Genomic DNA, 20000 nt, shown 5'->3' on the forward strand with positions numbered 1-20000 from the left:
CCACGGAGACGTTACTCCCTCCCTCACCTCCCACGTTCAAGTCCAGTCTAAAAACCTCTCTCTCTTATCCCAAGCCTACGACCTCCCCTACCCATAAGCACCTTCATCCCTGCCCTCTCCCCTTGACCCTCCCCCTCCACACTCTCCTCTCTACTCTCCTCGCCCACCAGCCCCACCCCCCCCCCGCCCCCCCTTTGCTCTTCAATCCATCCTTGCCAGCTTTTCACTGTCACTGCACCTCTTTTGTCTTTTGTCTGTACCTGCTCTACTCATCTCACACTGACTCCACCATTACTTCTGTTCTCTGTTGTGCTGTCTTCCCTCGTCCCCCCTGTCGACTGTCGTCACCCTTTTCGTGTTTTTTTATGTCTTCCACGATGTAAGCGTCTCTGGGTCACTGAAGAGCGCTATATCAATTTCATGAATTATTATTATTATTATTATTAGAACGTCACGCGCTGGATTCAGAGGTCATTCACGGTCCAATATTCTTCGAGTCACTAGAACAATAACGGACTGCGGATTACTTCTGAATCCAGAATCTAGTTGAAATGCAAGAGTAATAGAAAGAAAAGGAACCGGTACAAATCATGCGACCGTTGCACCGTGTAGCGTGCTGAGAACCATGTGCTGTGTGATGCCAGTAGCATGATTGAATAAAGGGGGTGGGGTGTGGGGGGGCGGGGGAGTACCTTGGGACCCTTGTGACCTTAAGACCCTCTTGTGTTCTTTGCTTCCTTCTCCAATGTTCTCCACCAAGATCTTCATCAACACGCCAAAGTCCTCCTCGCCCAGGGTCATCTGGAGACACGGAGGATTCAATGAAAACACAGAAATCACATCGCAAGTATTGTTCAGACCGACCACTGCGATAGGTTGGAACAGAACGGTCGGTCTGTTGGTTGGTGTCGTGTGGACTCACGTTCATGGACTTGAGCACGCCCTGGACCTGCACTCCGGGGATCTTGGTGAACCACGAGGCCGCCAGGTTGCGGTGGATGAGAAGCTCCACGTTGATCGGTTGCAGGATCTCGATGTCTGGCTGCTGAGAGTCCCGCTTCACTGTGGTTCTGTGAGCAGATGCAGAGGTGAGGGTGAATGGGTGACAGTACAGATATGTCCATTATATATACAAGTGTAACGTTTACCGTATACGCAGACATCAGTAATGTGGACCTGTTTATCCAATCCGTACAGCCGAACACAAATAACAGGACGTTTTTAAAACGTTGGAACGTTAAATTGAATGTCCTACTCACAAACACTGGCCCTGAGCCAACAACGATCAATGCGAGACTCCATTTGACGAAGGCATTAACATTTATCTCGCATGTGTTGTTTTTTTTAAAGACGAGTATGTCTTGTGTCACCTGGAGAGCTTCAGGTGTGTCAGCTTCACATCCATCTTCTCCAGCACGGCGGGGAGCGGCAGATGAGCCTCGCTGGGAATCAGGGAGAAGCTGTTCCCCACGGTGATCAGGCCCAGGTCCACCACAAAGGCGTTGTGGGACACGGAGGACTGGGGGATGATGATGAGGGGCGCCTGCAGCCGCACGTCCATGGAGAGACGGAAGCTCTTCTGGGCCAAGTCCCGCACGCTGGAGGCCGCCTTCTCCGCCGCCTGGGCCGTGGCGGCGCTCAGGGCCTCCTTGGCCGTCTGGAAGTTGTCCACAAACATCTAGAAAGGAAGGGGGGGGACGGAGGCGGAGAGACAGGCAGGTGAGGAACACACCGGGTCGGCTCCAACACTCGGGTACAGACAGACGGGCCAGGGAGGGAACCCGGTCGGATTGAGGAGTGTGAGGATTTCACGGCTTCAATTTTCTCTTTGAATATAATATGTGTATTTAAAGAAATACATAAATGGGTAAATCATGCAATGTAGAATAAATGCAGTAAAAATCAATGCTACAACTGAAAAACTCACTACAAATTCAAAGAAGTGAAATCACACAGTTGATGTGAAAGGAAAGGAAATGAGGGGTGGGAGAAATAACACAAATAACGGTGTCAAGTGGGAGTTGAGTGGGAGTTGAGTGGACAGAGTGGGTTAAGTATTGTTACATGGTGCACATGAAAAGCATTCCGCATTGTGTGCCAAGACAAACCATTCCAGAAAAAGATCTATTTTTGGTGAGACAGAGGTCAGAACAGAATAGGATTAAGAGTTTCTCCCTACATGGTGTAGCAAATTTATTGGGCTCACCGCAAAGAACAATTCTACCAGCAACCAGCAAATTGACATCAAACCGGACGCTTTCTGAATCTCTCTGCTGTGCCGGACCCAAGTCATTCGCTACAGAACGTAAGGCGGACCAGACTCAGTCGCTTATATACCAGACCTCAGCCTTTGCTCCACAATGCTCACAACAAGTCATCAAGGCACTGACATGCAGTCAGACATCATCGCAGGATAATTAGACGCAATACAAGGTCAAGACTGCAAACGTACATCAAACGTACTATTCTGTTTACATCCATACATGTCATTACACAGAACACTGCTCAGATATCATCCACCATCCAGCCGAGTGCATGAGAAGCTATTCGATTATTAGTCGGTTCTGTAATTCTTTCTGTAGTTTTTACTGATGCCCTACAAAGGATCTGATCGGATTATTAATCTACAGTATATTCAGACAACTCTGTGGCGTCGTGGGTCCCTGCCTCATGCCGTCTGCCCGGCCGGTAAATGAAGCGTTTCCCGCCCTAAAGGAGTCACTGGAGTCACCGCAGTACATCACTGGGCCTGACACAGACCCAGCGGCCTCCTCCGATAGGCTAAAGGGTAAAGTGCTTTTCATCTACTGTACCTAATGTCACAGGGGGGGGGGGGGGGGGGGTTACAAAATCAAATCACAGCTTTGGGAACAGGATGAATGTTGGAACACTGAAACGGGATAAAGAGGCTATTCAACGTGGGACACAAACTAATTGGCAGATACAACAAATATGTGGGCTTGGGGTAATTGTCCTCAGGTCATCACAATGAACCTAGTGTTACTTTTGTTTACCGCATAACTTGTGGAGCGCTACGGATTGTCCTTGGCCTTGAGGAGCACCGGGGAGATGTGCACTGCTGTAGTAACGTGCGTCTTGCATGGACTTTACATTAGGTTTGCGGTTCATACTTTTTACGAGGGCATCGTAGTGTCTGTGTGTTTGCCGAGTCAAGAGACTACTGGGTTAAATGCTACCTTATGTTGTCAGAGAAGGTGTGGCTCAATAAAGATTACCCGTTGTCCGGGAAATAACTACACTGCTTTGTTTGCGACAAGAGTATTCCTACTATTTGGATTTGCCTTTCCCGGTTATAATATACTATATAATGTTAATAACTCCTGAAAAATAAAACCTGTATGACACAAGCAGCAGGGCTTCTGTGAGTGAAGCTGCCAAGCACAACATTGTTGTTTTCAGTTAATATTTGATAATGCAGTTCAGTGCTGCATGCCAGAGATTGTACCTCATCCCCAGTTGGACACTGATAGCTAAGAAATGTCTGGAAAGAACAAGAGACAGTTAAACACACAAAAAAAATAAAAATAAATAGAAGACAACACACAGTATAGAAGACAAGGAATCAATATGCACACAAGCGTGTGCATATTATCGTTTTTGTATTGTTTTTACAAAAAACTGTAAATCTCAACTATGCACAGCACCTACAGTATGCTTCCCAAGCAAGATACGTCGGCAACTCTTTGAACCATAGTGAAGTGTGTGCCTATCAAAATTCCTCAATCTAATCTCAGTTTAAAGCAATATCAACAACACAGATAAAACATTTAGATAACAAAAAAAGAAAAACAAATGATACACATAGAGGCTGCATCACGGCACTAAAGACCAGAAATAAAAACCGCAGGGGGACAGAAATGGACCGAGAGCGACGGCGGTTTGCGTTCTCACCAGCAGGGAGACGAGGAACTTGTGCAGGTAGACGATCTGGATGCAGCCCAGCCTCAGGGTGACCTTCCCGTCCACCTTGGAGGTGTCCGAGTAGCCCTCGCCCTCGGTGGCGCTGGGGTACAGCGACAGCTGGAAGCTGAACACCTCCTCGCCCACGATGGACACCGCCTGCACAAGAGGAGTCGACCCCCGGTCACCATCGACATGAACTACTGCTGGGAGGAATCAGGGTATCTGCAGGCTTCAGCAAGTCAAATTTAAGACTTTTTAAGACCTTTTTAATACCACCTTGAATGAAATTTAAGACCTAAAGCACGCGATGGTGGGGGGGGGGGATCCCGCTGTATTACAACCCAAGCATAGCATGTGTGTCACTCAATGAGACTCATTCAAGTTGACTTTTTGTCTGTTTATTGAACATAAGGTGATACTCAGTGCTCTCTGGTTCAAAAGCTGTAAGTACAAGTGCAGTTTAACGGCGTGTTTCCGACCAAGTATCTAGCAAGAAAGAAGCCTCTCTACGTGTCCTTCCCGAAAAGTCCCGCGAGAAAAATAATTAAAAAAAATAGTCCTGCCCCGACAAATTTAAGACCTTGAGTTACAGTATTTAAGACCAGCATATGACATTTTAAACGAATTTAAGACTTTTTAAGGCCTTAAATTTAGAAACTTTTTAAGGATGCGTGGACACCCTGGGAATGGTGAACCGTGCTGTGACCTGAGCTACAGCTACTGCTGCAGACGCTAAAAGACAGATAGGACAGCTTTCCCAAATAACGGACAGGTCTCTCTGTGAAATAAGAACGTGTGTTTCTGTATATTCCTGTTGTTGCACAGAGAGTGAGAGGAGCCGACAGCATACTGTATACAGTATGTATGCCCATTTGAACAGCAAATGCTGCAACCCGTTGTGGAACAAAACCATGAGTTGAAATGAAATTTGCGAGCATTCTTTTTTTAAATTCGATTGTACCTTTTTATGAATCGTATTTGGGTCAACGTCCGTAACCACAATGTCCCGCAGTCGGGCGGACACTTGTGTTTCCTTGGCCTGGACCAGCACTGACACGTCGATGCCTAGCAACAGATAAGAATACAGAGATGATGAAACTCAAGGGCAATGGATTCATGCGACAGAAATAGAATCATGATATGATGATGTAAGCGCAAATAGAAAAAGGACACCCTACCTTGAACTCTGATGTCAGCGATACTGTGCTGGTCATCACACACTTCCACGTGGAAGCAGCCCAGCATGGCAAACAGCTTGAAGTTAAACACGCCGCCGTCCTTGGAGCCTTTAGACACTGAGAAACCGGCACGGCCACACGTGTTATAAACATACGATGGGGATTTGTTGTCTAGTAAAATGTCATTGGTTTATCTGACCCCAATACTACAAAATTAAACCTTTCAATGATCCTGCACGTTTAACTTTTATTGTTTGTACATTGCCACTTTGTTTTGTCTTATGGTTTACACACACACACACACACACACACACACACACACACACACACACACACACACATACACACACACACACACACACACACACACACACACACACACACGCGCACACACAGAGCATGAAGTCAGACTGAGAATCTAAGACGTCTCTTAGCAGAATTCCCAGATGAAACATTCAAAAAGGAAAGGATAGTTTGATGTCTTTTCATTGTTTGGGTTCAGTCCCTCTCACCCGCCCTGCCCGGCGCGGTCCTCTCCACGTGCCTCCTGGTGTCTCTGGAGGCGCTGAGCTCTGCCGGCAGAGCGCTGCTCAGGTAGTTGATGGTGGACAGCAGAGCTTTGGTGTGGAGCAGGAAGTCCAGCGAGGAGAACTCCACCTAGGGACCAGAGGAAAGACGGAGAGATCTCACTCACCGAGAGCTAGAGAGGTAGCTCCCGTCCTCTCTCCGACTGAAAGGCGCCATGTTAAGGGCTGATTACGGTCCCCCGTTCACACAACGCAAGGGGGTGATGGACCCCTCACTTCCCTTGCGGACCCTCCTTGCGTCCACCGCCAGGGCCGGACGACGTGCGCCTCCCAAAAATTGGAACCTTCCATCGAGGCGACGCAGCAGCAAGGGGCTGTGATTGGTCCGCTCACAAAAAACCCGACGCAGGACCATAAAGGTTCACGACTGCGTCGAAGCGTCTGCGTGGTCGTTGCGTTGCGTGAACGTGGGACCATAATCAGCTCTTTAGCGAGCGTTTGTATTATCACTGCAGCCAAGAACCTTTTCTGCAGATATGCCATCCGACCCATCCGTTATCCACACAGGTATTATAGTCTATTGCTAATTAAATTGCAGATCCAAATCAGTCTAGGCGTGGGTTACCACCCTGCAGTCGGGTGGGTCAATATCAGGTCTAAAGCCTTTGTCGTCTGTGCCTGCCCTACAATGTGAATCTTTCCTGATGAAAATAATCGACACCCATGAGTTCTCTGAGGACGCTCGGTAAATGCTACCGGTGTGTCTTCCATCATCAAGCTCAATTGAACCACTTCTTCATCACTCAGTAAGTAAATAGATAGATAGATATTTATTTGTCTTGTCGCCATACAGTACGTCTGATACACTTATTGACAGAAAGGGACAATACAGAAGACAGCTGGACAAGACAGGATAGACAACAATTTTTCCTCAACCCCCACCCACTAATACACTGCACGTACTCAGTAGGTAATACACTGCATGTGCTCCGTGTGTAACATGTGGGCCAGTTTTGTCATTAACTATGTCCCTCACTGGAATTTGCTGACTGAGTGTTTAGTTTGGAGCCAAGCGACTGTCTGAAACGTCTCCAGACTATGCAAAACTGGAGCTGTGAGTTTTAGGCTGGCTTCTTGTTTACACAAGACAAATACCCAGATTCCCTTTTGAATCAAGATAAAACAAACTCCTCTGTTCACCAAAGGGCACAGTCTAATCAGAGTATCCAGGCGTGGTGGATGTTTATGAGATTCACTCTAGATACGCGCACATACGGTCAGGTCAGACTGGGCCAGGGATCTTATCAAGGTCTGAATAAAGAGGACGTGTCATTCTGCTGTTACCGTTACTGGATTCTGCCCTATTGCCCTAGGGTTTTGTCCCTAAACACTTTGACACAACATATGAAGGCTAACCCACAGTAAACATGCAGCTGTCCACATATTAACCTGCGATTTAAATGACCAGCTTGTTACAAAATTAAGTCTTCAGGCCTCATTTGTTAAGAGAAAAAAAAGGTACAAAAAATATATATATAATATTCATTGTTGTATTTTTAATATAACATATTAATAATGTATAATATAATATATATTCTCTGTTCTTATGTAGAAGATGCCCCCGTGAGGCCGTGTTGATGGTGGGCACCATCTCTCCCCGTCGGCCTTGAAGGCCTTCTGTATCCACGGTAACGCCTGTAACATAACAACGAACAAGCTGGAGCATCACTCACCTTCAGTGTCTGTTCGGTGTTGTCATAGACAGACTGGAAGCAGGGCCCATTAGAATCAGCCTGGGAAAACACACACACACACACACACACACACACACACACACACACACACACACACACACACACACACACACACACACACACACACACACACACACACACACACACACACACACACACACAAACAAACAAGATAATAACAGGATTAGGCTTCTTAATTGCCCGCCCTTCTGTGTACATTTAAAGCGATCAATTTACAGTGACTGGTGTTTAACCAATACGGTGGCCCTCTTTTGTGAATGACGCAAACACACAATCAACGGGGTGGCTTTGGCCATCTCACTTTCCTTTATTCTTCCAGCGTACAAGATGGGTTTAAATCAATCCATCTATGTTTCTATAGAAACCTGTGAGTGTACTCGCAGTGCAGCCGTCCTACCTTGATGTACTCCACTTTGAGCAGGTCGGTGCCCTGTTTGTCTGAGGAACTGATCAGACGCAGAGGCTGGTTCCGCTGGTCTGTTAGTAGAAAGAAACACTTGAATAAACACTTAAATCAATGGTATTTACAGCAGTCTCTGTATTCATTTACTTTTTTAATTATGTAGCGATAGAGACACGGTCGTAACCATCTCACATGACTGCAGTGTTCACATGATGACAGCTACACCACTACCAGGTCGTACAAAGAATCACCGTCGATTTGATAGAAGGTGACAAGACGACAAGTGAATAACAGGACACGTGTTTGTGTGTGTGTGTGTGTGTGTGTGTGTGTGTGTGTGTGTGTGTGTGTGTGTGGGGGGGGGGTTTTCTTACCCCTAATCTCAAAGAAGTCCAGGCCTACTTTGCGCAGGTATGAGGTCACGGTGAAGTCAGAGGACCTCAGCTTGCCCTCAGCTCCCAGCTCTGTGGCACTGAGGACTAGGACTGTGTTCTCCTGAGCGGCCTGTCTGGTGAGCTCCAGCAGGACCTACACACACACACACACACACACACACACACACACACGCATACACACACACACGCATACACACACACACACACACACACACAACACGACGAGAAAATGTATTGAGAACACTGCAACTACTTGATAAAACTACTGTTGTATCAAGTGTGATCCCTGGTAGGATACTGCATGGATGAATCAGAATCAGAATTATGTTCTATGTTCTGTGTCTTGTTTTGTGGGTCTTGTTATGTACTGTCCTGAGCACACGGAAATAAACCCCTAGCAACTTGTACAGAGTTGTATGGCAATAAAGTATTGAATCTTGCATCTTGAATAGTGAATCTTTTTTACGAATGGGAAATCTACCATGACGATCGCTACGCACCTTTTTGACTTCGAACTTGAACTGCACGTCAGTAAGCTCCTCTACCGCCGATCTCTGGGGGTCCTCGTCCATCGACCGCCCGCTGGCGTCTTCATCAGAATCTACACAACCGGCAGAACCGTCATCACAGAGTCGGCAAACCTACGATGTACGGCTGGCAATTTGAACCGTGAACTTTACAAATGACTATCCTCTTGATGGCGTTTGATTGGCGGTCGTCATGACAGCTTTCAGTAAGCTTCAAAATTTGCACATTTCAAATTTGTCTCGTTCACGTGCGCCAAGTATGTCGCATTTAGTCGCGTTGCCGCCAAAATACGCCAAACGGTGGTCGTCAAAGACAACCACCTGGGAGTCTCCATGGAAACAGCCCGGTGTGCTGTACAGACCGACAGACCAACCTGTTTCCATGGCATCCAGGAAGGACGGATGCAGGCTGAGAACGCCGGGTCTGGCAGCCGCCAACGAGAGGACCTGCAGCAGACGACCAGCAGAAAAACACTCGTATAAAACACAGCTACTCAGACAGACTGGTGTACGTAGCCACGGGTTTCAACTAAAACACCAAACATGCAGACAGTAGCAGCCTCGCTGAGTAGGGTGATGTCTGCAGTGTTGTGCAAATTCACACTTCACACAAACTAGTTCAAAGTTCAGTTCATACAAAAGAAAATTAATAAATTCATGTTCATAGTTCATAAATTCTGTTTTGAACTAGTTCATGTTCAGTTCATTAACAGTTATTTTAGAAACCGAGGAAAAACTGTGGGAGTGAATATTTCTGTGCTTATCTTTTAAAATGAATCCTCTCCATTATCAGCTGACCATCACTACCATCTAAAATTGTTGTGGATATTATTTGCACACCTTTTTCATTCATCACAACTCAACTAAGGCAGTAACTCTATTTAATAAACATGTATTCTGGACCTAAGCATCAATTCAGAACGTCACAACATCTGAACTAGTTCAAGTTCAAGATCTTTAGTTAAAAATATGTTCCAGTTCAGTTCAAAGTTCATAGAAAAATGAACTTGTTCAATGGACTAGTTCTTTTGAACTATGAACTAGTTCTTTTGAACTAGTTCATGCACAACACTGGATGTCAGCGCATTCAACGTTTGGGGACACACTGCGTGGCTGTACTTTGACAACTGAGTTTTGCGTTCATGGTTTTGGGGTCCCCCCAGACGTAGTACCTTCTGCGTGGGGGTGGACGGGGAGGAGCCCGTGGTGGGCAGAGGGATGCTGTCGACCAACTCGTACACCCCTCGGATCTTCTGGTCGGAAATCTTCACGTGGATTAAAGGAAGTTCCCCGGACACTTTGAACCTGGGGAACAGCAGAACCCCAAGAGACCCGGTCTCATTACAGAGCGCTGTCTGCATGCGGTGTGTCACCTTAGGGTTTGTTATGAAGCCAGAGAGATAGCCCAATCATCAAGGCTTTTCAGCACACACGTTATTGCCTCCAGGCATTAGTTTCTCCCACATGTTTCAGTGGGATTGATACAGTTTTTTGAATAAAACAATAAAAAGACTACATTCACTTTAAATGAAGACAGGTCAAGCAGATCTTATGGAACGAGGTTGATACCTAATGATGAATTGGATCGTTTTTACAGCAGTTTTGTTTCTTATTTATTTTTGTTTTGTGTGATATCTCCTTCCCCCTCCTAATTACTGTAGGTATATTTTAGTCTGTGTTTGTCTGATTCTTGTCTACTTGTTTCTTGTGTGCAACACCACGGACCGTGCTGGAAATAAGTATTTTCCTTTTGCACGTCCGTCCTTTGGATTACTGTTACTGCAGCGTCTTGATCCAGAAACAAACCAAATGAAACCAAAGGCCTGGCGCTCACCGGGCCATGCGGGCGTCCTTCTCCACCATGCACTTGGCCAGCTGCACGGTGAAGTCCATGGGCTGCAGGATGTGGTGCGGAGAGGAGCCCTGGAGCCGCGCCGTCTTCCAGGCGTCCCCTGCCGTCCGTACACACACACACACACACAGAGACACACACACACACACACACACGCACGCACACACACACAAAGAGACACACACAGACAGAGACACACACACACACACACGCACGCACGCACACACAGAGACACACACACAGAGACACACACACACACGCACGTACGCACACACAGAGACACACACACAGAGACACACACGCACGCACACACACACACACACACACACACACACACACACACACACACACACACACAGAGACACACACACACACACAGACACACACACACACACACACACGCACGCACGCACACACACACACAGAGACACACACACAGAGACACACACACACAAGTTGTATAAAAGAAAGCAACAACTGCACACAGTACACATTGTTGTGTAAAAGGGTATTTGGGCAGAAATGGAGTCTGTGTGTGTGTCTCTGTGTGTGTGTGTGTGTGTGTGTGTGTGTGTGTGTGTGTGTGTGTGTCTGTGTGTCTGTGTCTGTGTGTCTGTCTGTGTCTCTGTGTGTGTGTCTCTGTATGCTCGTGTGTGCATGTGTGTGTCTCCATGTGTGTGCATGTGTGCGTGTGTGCGTGTGTGTGTGTGTGTGTGTGTGTGTCTCCATGTGCGTGCATGTGTGCGTGTGTGCGTGTGTGTGTGTGTGTGTGTGTGTGTGTGTGTGTCTCCATGTGCGTGCATGTGTGCGTGTGTGCGTGTGTGTGTGTGTGTGTGTGTCTGTGTGTCTGTGTCTGTGTGTCTGTCTGTGTCTCTGTGTGTGTGTCTCTGTATGCTCGTGTGTGCATGTGTGTGTCTCCATGTGTGTGCATGTGTGCGTGTGTGCGTGTGTGTGTGTGTGTGTGTGTGTGTGTGTGTGTCTCCATGTGCGTGCATGTGTGCGTGTGTGCGTGTGTGTGTGTGTGTGTGTGTGTGTGTGTGTGTGTCTCCATGTGCGTGCATGTGTGCGTGTGTGCGTGTGTGTGTGTGTGTGTGTGTGTGTGTGTGTCTCCATGTGCGTGCATGTGTGCGTGTGTGCGTGTGTGTGTGTGTGTGTGTGTGTGTGTGTGTGTCTCCATGTGCGTGCATGTGTGCGTGTGTGCGTGTGTGTGTGTGTGTGTGTGTGTGTCTCCATGTGCGTGCATGTGTGCGTGTGTGCGTGTGTGTGTGTGTGCGTGTGTGTGTGCGTCTCCATGTGCGTGCGTGCGTGTGTGCGTGAGCGTACCTGACTTGCTGTAGAGGATCTGCACGCTGCGGAGCTCCAGAGAGTACCTCTCGTAGGCCCGGTCCATGATCTCCTCCAGGGACGAGAAGCTGGCAGAGGAGGCCTGGTGGCCGCCCTGGTCCACGCTGTTCAGCTGAACAACAACAACAACAACAACAACAACAACAACAACATATTATTACACGAAAAAGCACCAAAAGGTAGGAGCCAACTTCCAATGTCTGCCGTAGAAGACCTAAAACAAATGCATAAAAAAAATGTAACAACTGATGTTGGTGTGTGTGCTGACCTGTAGGCTGCCAAAGTCCACCACGATGATGTCCGTCTGGTCGTGGTAGAAGCCAGACTTTGGGAGCAGCAGATAGGACGGCTTCAGGTCGATCCTCAGGTCCAGGACGGTCCTGGTCTCGATGATGTGAGACAGACCTGTGGGAGACGAGGCATTCATGGCATTCAAACCGCAAATAGCGTGATTATTTATAACCCCGGCAAATTCGCAGAACAAATCGAAATACTTATTATATTCGAAAAAAAGAAGAAGAGTGAGTCATCTGGGTGGTGAGTGGATCCATTTAAAAAAAGATTGCGCATTTAAGAGAAATAACACGTTATGTTTAAACAACAGCACAGCAAGTTTATTGCATATTCCCAGAAGAAATAATTCAGAAACAGTGGTAAGAGATCCGTCTTCTCCGTCCTCAGACGACCGCCCGGCCCTCGGAGACCCCTCCTCACCTGTGGCGGTCTTCTCCTTGATCTCCTCCAGCTTGGAGAGTGTGGCGGAGGTCAGCACCTCCAGGTCCACTCCCTTCCCCGTCTTGAAGAACTCCATAATGCTGGTCACCGTCAGCTGCAGGGGAAGCAGACGCAGACACGTACAAATAAATAAATAATAACACATTCTTTCTTCATTCAAAGTTTCCAAATTGTCGGATAACCTTTCAAACCCTTGGGCCCGACCCACAGTGTTGCAAAACTAAAAACGTCCTCATATTTACTGATGCTACTTACTATTGTAATTTACCATTTTTGGAGACTTTTATCCAAAAGATACTTACAGTGAATTTTAGATACATGCTCATTAAGGAGGCGGTAGCTAACTCAAGGATGCTGGGATACTAAACTATTCGGCCCCACTGGCGTGTCCAATGACTCAAATAGCAGATGACCTCTCATCTGCCCTCATGCTCTTCCAACCAGGATACCGAAATCCTCCCCACCCCTCCCTCCCTCCATCCCTCCTCCCTCCGTCTGTCCCTCCCTTCGTCCCTCCGTCCCTCCCTCCCTCCATCCCTCCTCCCTCCGTCTGTCCCTCCCTCCATCCATCCCTCCGTCCCTCCCTCCGTCCGTCTGTCTGTCCCTCCCTCCCTCCCTCCCTCCCTCCCTCCGTCCGTCCCTCCCTCCCTCCCTCCCTCCCTCCCTCCCTCCATCCCTCCCTCCCTCCCTCCCTTCGTCCGTCCCTCCGTCCTCCCTCCCTCCCTCCATCCTCCCTCCCTCCATCCCTCCTCCCTCAGTCTGTCCCTCCCTTCGTCCCTCCGTCCCTCCCTCCATCTGTCCATCCCTCCCTCCCTCCCTCCCTCCCTTCGTCCCTCCCTCCCTCCCTCCCTCCCTCCGTCCGTCTGTCCGTCCCTCCCTCCCTCCCTCCCTCCCTCCGTCCCTCCATCCCTCCCTCCCTCCCTCCCTTCGTCCGTCCCTCCGTCCCTCCCTCCATCCTCCCTCCGTCCATCCCTCCCTCCCTCCCTCTCCTTACCGCGTCGTAGATGATCTCCACGGGCTGCGAGTGGACGTGCAGCAGCTGGTCGGCGGCGCTGTCCTCCGGGTTCAGCTCGAAGCGGACGCTGAGCAGCGAGGACGCCGACTCGTCCACCGAGGCGATGAGCGAGGGCAGCGCCCCCTGCTGCTGCAGGCCGGTCACCAGCCAGCGGGCCAGCGCCGCCTCCACCCTGGGAGGGGAGGGGGGAGGGGAGAGGGTAAATGGACTGTATCTATATAGTCCATTTTTATCCAAAGCGCTTTACAATATCACCTGACATTCACCCATTCATGCACACATTCACACACCGCCGGCGGAGTCAGCCACGCAGGGCGACAGCCAGCTCGTCGAGAGCAGTCAGGGTGAGGGCGTCTCGCTCAGGGACACCTCCACACTCAGCTAGGAGGAGCCGGGGATCGAACCAGCAACCTTGCGTTTACCAGCCGACCCGCTGTACCTCCTGAGCTACTGCCGCCCAGTAGCAATTCCATTTTGTCGTGTAAAAGGGGTTTCCGTATTGACGTGTTCTTTATGGGTTCGGGTGAAGACTCACTTGATGGCCTGGGCTCCCGGTCTTTGGGAGATCTTGGTGCTCAGGTCGATCATCTGGACCTTCAGGATCTCCGGGACGTTGGGCAGCTCTCTCACCGTGATGGAGGTCTTGGACAGCTTGAAGTTGGCCACGACCGCCACGTACTGCACGGCAAACGAGTGAACAATGAAGGAACAGAAAGAGACAAATGATAGAGTGGAACGTTTGGGTTGACAGTGGTTCATAGCGGCTGACGCTGGTTTGGAGTAGTACGGGTTTCACCTGCTTGGGTATGGCCAGGTTGTGACTGCTTCCACTGTAGCCGATGGCGGTGTAGAGCTTCTCCTTCTCCTCGGTGGTCATGAGCTCATCCAACCCTGAACCTGAGGGTCAGAGCAGTAACAACAAGCTATAACCACTAAGGCATTGGATCCAAAATCATCAATCAAGATGTCATGGCAGCCGGTCCCATGCTTTGCGTTTGGTGTGGATGTGCGTAACGGGGGTGAGAGTAGACTGCAGCAGGGGGGCAGGTCCAAGAGGAGAGGGGTCTGCGGTGCTCACTCTCTGGCTCTTTGGACTCCTCCTGCTCCTCCTTCTTGGGCTTCCGGCTGAAGAAGCCGCCAAAGAAGCCTCCTCCTCCTCCCTGCTTCTGGACGGCTGCCGTCTTCTTGGCCACCAGCTTCTGTCCCGAGCGGATCACCTGACGGAGACAGGATGGATCATGACGGGGAATAACAGGGATAGTATAACGCTTATGAGAGAGGGATTAGGTTAGGAAACGCGATAAAAAGGGATTCAAAACAAAACACACAACTCAAACATAAGGAATTACATTTGAATCAATAATAGGCTTATATTTTAATCCCGAGAAAATAAATGCATTTTATGTTAAAAAAAAAAAAGAAAATGTGTTGCAATAACAGAACAACACAGCCTCTGCCAAACTAGTGTAGACATGTGTGGATTGCCAGTTGCTTGCCAAATGCCCAATTTGGGAACCCGCCTTCACCAAGAGAGGGGATTAGTTGAAGGGAAATTATGGCATCTCAGCATAGACAGTGTCAACAGTCAATCCTAGAAGTGATATTGTTTAAACATGACCATTCCACACAAGCTACAAAGGAACATTAGATGTTACTGTACCTCCATCTTGGCCTGTTGTCGGGCTAACGTAATGTTGAAGACGTCCAGGAGTTTTTCCAGGTCCTGAGCGAGGTACAGTCAAACGACAAACGACAAACATGTTCAGCAAACCAAATAAAACATTTAGTATAGGTGCAAACATGTGTGAAGCCTTGTTCAGTTGAGACAGTTCTAAATAAAATCTCTCAGGCATTCATTCTGTTGACGCATCAAAACCATGACCCCATGCAACGGTAACCCCATGCAATTTTATCACGGCAAACTTTAAGTTTTGTTAAACGTCACACCCCTATATATAACAACCAGGGTGTACGTCATTGACATCTCTCAGGTCCTACTCGCAACATAGAAATAAATCCACACAAATTTTACGAATTTTAGGAGATAGGCCTGCACTTAACACAAAATGAAAAACTCATAGTTATGACAGTGTCATGACACTGTCATGGCATAGTTATGACAGTGTCATGACTGATTAATGTAAACTTGTCATAATCAAGACAACCCAAACAATGTCATCTTGTCATAACAACAACCGAATGACACTTCTGAACGACCAAAGTCATAAACGTTTATGACATCTTCATAATGTTTATGACAAGTTCATGACAGTGCCATGTCGTAGTTATGACAGTGTCATGTCACTCTTATGTAGACACCTTCAAATCAAGTGTTACCTTACTTTTTAATACTTTTTTAATGGCCTTCATCTTTGCTCATTTCACTTACTACCTTTTACAAACCCCTCGGACACCCTGAACAACACGATAAAACAACCAAGGCCCGCAGCAGGCCCAGGCGGGGGCGTACCTGTATCTGTTTGTCTGTGTCCACGCTGAGCTTGCCCTGGGTCAGGAGCCGGGCCTTCCAGGCTGCCTTGTAGGCCTTCAGGTTCTCCCGGTGCTGCCTGATGTTGGGCCAGGACCACATCCTGTTGAAGCGGCGGACGTGGACCTCCAGGATGCTTTTGAATGCATAGCCCCACCTGGGAGAGACACAACACACACACACACACACACACAAAAAAAGGGATTTTGTTAAGGATATATTGGATTTATGGATTATTATATATTTATTTTTATCATTGTTCAGTGCTGACCCAGTGTTGCCCAAATGACTGCGTTCTAGCGAAGGTGAAGTGTATATGTAACATCTAGTACGAGCATTCCTTTTACTTATTCTGTTCATACTGCATATTTCATATTTATTATATATTCAACTATAAATATGTACACTTTATTCCATTTTTAGCACTTCAGGATAGATGCTAAAGTGTCTCTGTACTTGTACTCTGTGTGCACAGACAATACAATTTAATCTAATATCATCTAGTCTAATATAGCCTAATCTCATTCAGTATTTAGCTCCTTTCACCCATGTATGCTCCTCTGTTTAGCCACTCTGCCCCCGGTGCTCAAAGCAAGGTACTGCAGTCTTGTTCCACTCATGTTAAAGTCAACAGGAGCGGCATGGCCCTCTCTCTCTCTCTGTACAATAGCTCTGGCAGCACAACAACACATAGCACATATAAAGTGGCTGGTGAACTGACCAGACGCCGCTGTTGGTGTGAACTGGGACCTCTGGTCTGAACTTGCGGTACGGCCCGTTCTTGACCATACAGTCGATGGACTGCAGGAGATCCACCATGCTCAGATACTGTGGTTGGAGAGGTCGGCAACACAATTAGTTCATATTTTTTCGATCAGCAATACACTTGTATAGTTTATGATATGAGCATGTGACTTGTTTGATTGTAACTCATGAAGATCATTGTGTCTTTGTCTACCTGATGTCATTAAACATCTTTCTATATGAATGTGGCATCCACATTTCATTATAAAAATGATTAAAGCTTAGTTAGCTTTAATCATTAGCTTAGCTTAGAGTCCTTGTGCACTGGATTTTATTATTTTATTTCAAGGAGGTAATAGTTATGACCGTATCAGTGAAAGCTGCTTCAACAGGCTAACCAGCTGCTGTCTGTATATGGAGTTTAATATGATCAAACAAAACGTATTAAATAGCAAACAAAGGCCTTTTCAATGAGATCTGATATAACTCCTCCACCTTTGGCCTGCAGCCGTATTGCTTGAAGTAGGTGATCTTATACCGACCTCAGGCAATGCCGTTATAGCTTCACCATACATAACATTTGTATGTGTATTAGGATAAGTGTATAGGAGCTCGGAAGTGTGTATGTATGCATACGTTGGGAGGTACCTGTGGTTTGGTGAGTTCTACATGTGTTGCTGGGTACCTGTGGTTTGGTGAGTTCTACATGTGTTGCTGGGTACCTGTGGTTTGGTGAGTTCTACATGTGTTGCTGGGTACCTGTGGTTTGGTGAGTTCTACATGTGTTGCTGGGTACCTGTGGTTTGGTGAGTTCTACATGTGTTGCTGGGTACCTGTGGTTTGGTGAGTTCTATGGCGATATCCTGGACCTCCAGATAAAGGTTTGCTTTGGGGGTCTTCAGCTCTAGCTCAGCATTGGGGTTGATGCACATCTTAGCGGAGGCAAAGACAGGCTTGAAAACTGCAACCAGAACCAAACAGTAGACTTGATCAATTCTATTGAATGATATATAATATCAAAATACAATTTTTATTAATTCTCTTTTCTAGAACATCACCACACACGCACACACACACACACACACACAAATATTATATTAATTTTCTCGTGTGTGTGATGTGTGTGTGCCTGTATGTGCAAGTAGGGTCGGGATGTTTGGCTGCTTCAACAAGGCTGGCCGTGTGCGTAGGCGTTAAGATCAGTAGAAGACAATAGTTCTGAGAACATGAAAGGTGAGGATCTGCATAAAAATCCTCTCTGGCGGCTAAGTGTGGTCCCGACCCTGGGCTGGGCTGGAGCTGTGCCGGATCAAATGGGCCCGCAGCATCAAGATCCGTTCAAAAGGCTTCCTCTGCCTTTCACATGCTAATGACGCTGATAATGCGCTGGGTGGGGGCCTCACAGTATTGGTGGTCCATCAGCTCTTCGTTCTTGGTGCTGATGCCTGCTTTGAGCTTTTCCTGCAAAACGCCCAAAAAACAGCAGGTCAGCAGGGAGATTACATTCACGTCCAACCGTCAGTAAGTAGCACGTCACGACCTCTGTGGCTGTTATTATTTGGCTGTGCTACAATACATGAAGGCACATATCCACACCTACAACACCTAACACCACGCAGCGAGGTGACGTCACATAGATACTTGAAGCCTACTGTTGGTTTTTGCTTTGTATTTTGCTTGCTTGCTTCTGACTATAAACAAGCCCTTTTGGGTGGGAAAAACACAGCATGTGACAGAAACCTTTATTTTTTTTTTTACCATAGCCTTGCTTCTTAAACTATACACAAAAACAAGAGCGATGGAACAGCTTGTGTGGTCGTATCACATGACAGCCCGCAGCAGTGAAAAGTAACAACAGCGATGTGACTCAACCAATCACTACTGAGTACATGAGGAAAAGGGAGCGCAAGGAGCAGCTGCAATCGTGCAGAACAGAAGGAACCGTCTATGAAAGAAGGAAGCCACAGAGTCAAGTCGTCCGTTTCCCATCACAAAAAATAGCAGACGGACCCCTGAGACGAACCTTGAGACAGAACACCATTCAGGCCTGAATCACGTGAACTAAACCCCACTCCTAGCACTGGTGGCGCTGGGAACCACGAATCACCTACTGGTCATTGTTATAATTAACGATGACCACTGATCCCATCGTTAATCCATTCACCAAACCGATCTCAAAATCAGCAACACTCATCAATCTCATAATCAGCAAAGTGTATAATGCGTCATGCATTTGTAGTCACAGACACACATTAACGCAAGAGCCACGTGTTAAAAACATAAGAAGAAAGGTGATCAGGCCGTACCAGAATCACGTCCCAGGACTCTCTGTAGAAGATGGGGCTGTTGACGTTCCAGTAGGCACACAGACAGTCCAGACGACCCAGCTGGGAGGGAGAGAAGAGTGTCAAAGCATTGGAATAAGGCCAGGCCTGGTTTGGCCAATTTAAAGACAACTGATGGTCACAATCATGATCACAATCACACTGCAATGTCATTCCCTTTATCTTAGAATTTTCGATATTGGTCCATAGATGGTGTGTGCCAAAGGATTTGTAAAAACCTAGGATCCTTAGGGATTTTTCATAAAATAATCAATGGCAGATGATCTAAGACACACATATATATATACATACATACACACACATATATACATCTCTCTCTCTCTATATATATATATATATATTCAGTGAGATTAAAAACATGAAAAAAACATAAAAACACAAAATGGGAGCCATCCAAACCCAGACTGAGATGATGTCCTTATCATAAATATAAAATTTGAATGCCAAAGCTACTGTTTCAATTCAATTGACGTGACTCCAGTGAGAGGACCAAAGCGCTTTGGTGTTTAATGAAGAGCAGCATGATTGGACGCACGTGCTTGAGTCATGTGACTGTTACTGCAGGTTATATAATGCTGTATACTTTGAACACACACATGTAATATCTGCCTCTAGTGTATTCGTGTGCACACACTACTTGATAAAAAAATAAAAAATGTGAAATGATTGTTTATACTGAGAGATCTTAAAAGGCTGGATTGGTAAATGCCTGACACGAGACATAGATTCATACTACATTGCAAAAAAT

At 47.1% G+C, this 20000-nt stretch overlaps 1 protein-coding gene across 1 annotated transcript in view; it reads right to left on the reverse strand.

Moving 5' to 3' along the window:
* Positions 1 to 20000, reverse strand: part of LOC311356081 (intermembrane lipid transfer protein VPS13C-like) — a 44871-nt gene that overhangs the window by 15617 nt on the left and 9254 nt on the right. The window contains exons 9-35 of the mRNA XM_084475861.1: positions 19214 to 19294; positions 18311 to 18368; positions 17741 to 17868; positions 16885 to 16991; positions 16146 to 16320; positions 15336 to 15398; positions 14754 to 14892; positions 14472 to 14572; positions 14211 to 14353; positions 13655 to 13847; positions 12640 to 12754; positions 12194 to 12330; positions 11905 to 12037; positions 10564 to 10681; positions 9902 to 10034; positions 9104 to 9176; positions 8703 to 8803; positions 8182 to 8335; positions 7802 to 7881; positions 7363 to 7422; positions 5615 to 5759; positions 5103 to 5219; positions 4886 to 4989; positions 3913 to 4080; positions 1371 to 1678; positions 923 to 1070; positions 693 to 801 (exon numbers count right to left, since the gene is read on the reverse strand). Coding sequence (XP_084331987.1) covers positions 693 to 801; positions 923 to 1070; positions 1371 to 1678; positions 3913 to 4080; positions 4886 to 4989; positions 5103 to 5219; positions 5615 to 5759; positions 7363 to 7422; positions 7802 to 7881; positions 8182 to 8335; positions 8703 to 8803; positions 9104 to 9176; positions 9902 to 10034; positions 10564 to 10681; positions 11905 to 12037; positions 12194 to 12330; positions 12640 to 12754; positions 13655 to 13847; positions 14211 to 14353; positions 14472 to 14572; positions 14754 to 14892; positions 15336 to 15398; positions 16146 to 16320; positions 16885 to 16991; positions 17741 to 17868; positions 18311 to 18368; positions 19214 to 19294 — 3391 coding nt within the window. The remainder of the gene's footprint in view (positions 1 to 692; positions 802 to 922; positions 1071 to 1370; positions 1679 to 3912; positions 4081 to 4885; positions 4990 to 5102; positions 5220 to 5614; positions 5760 to 7362; positions 7423 to 7801; positions 7882 to 8181; positions 8336 to 8702; positions 8804 to 9103; positions 9177 to 9901; positions 10035 to 10563; positions 10682 to 11904; positions 12038 to 12193; positions 12331 to 12639; positions 12755 to 13654; positions 13848 to 14210; positions 14354 to 14471; positions 14573 to 14753; positions 14893 to 15335; positions 15399 to 16145; positions 16321 to 16884; positions 16992 to 17740; positions 17869 to 18310; positions 18369 to 19213; positions 19295 to 20000) is intronic.

The sequence above is a fragment of the Micromesistius poutassou genome (genome assembly GCF_964030765.1).
Source record: "Micromesistius poutassou genome assembly, chromosome: 12".
Classification (NCBI taxonomy): domain Eukaryota; kingdom Metazoa; phylum Chordata; class Actinopteri; order Gadiformes; family Gadidae; genus Micromesistius; species Micromesistius poutassou.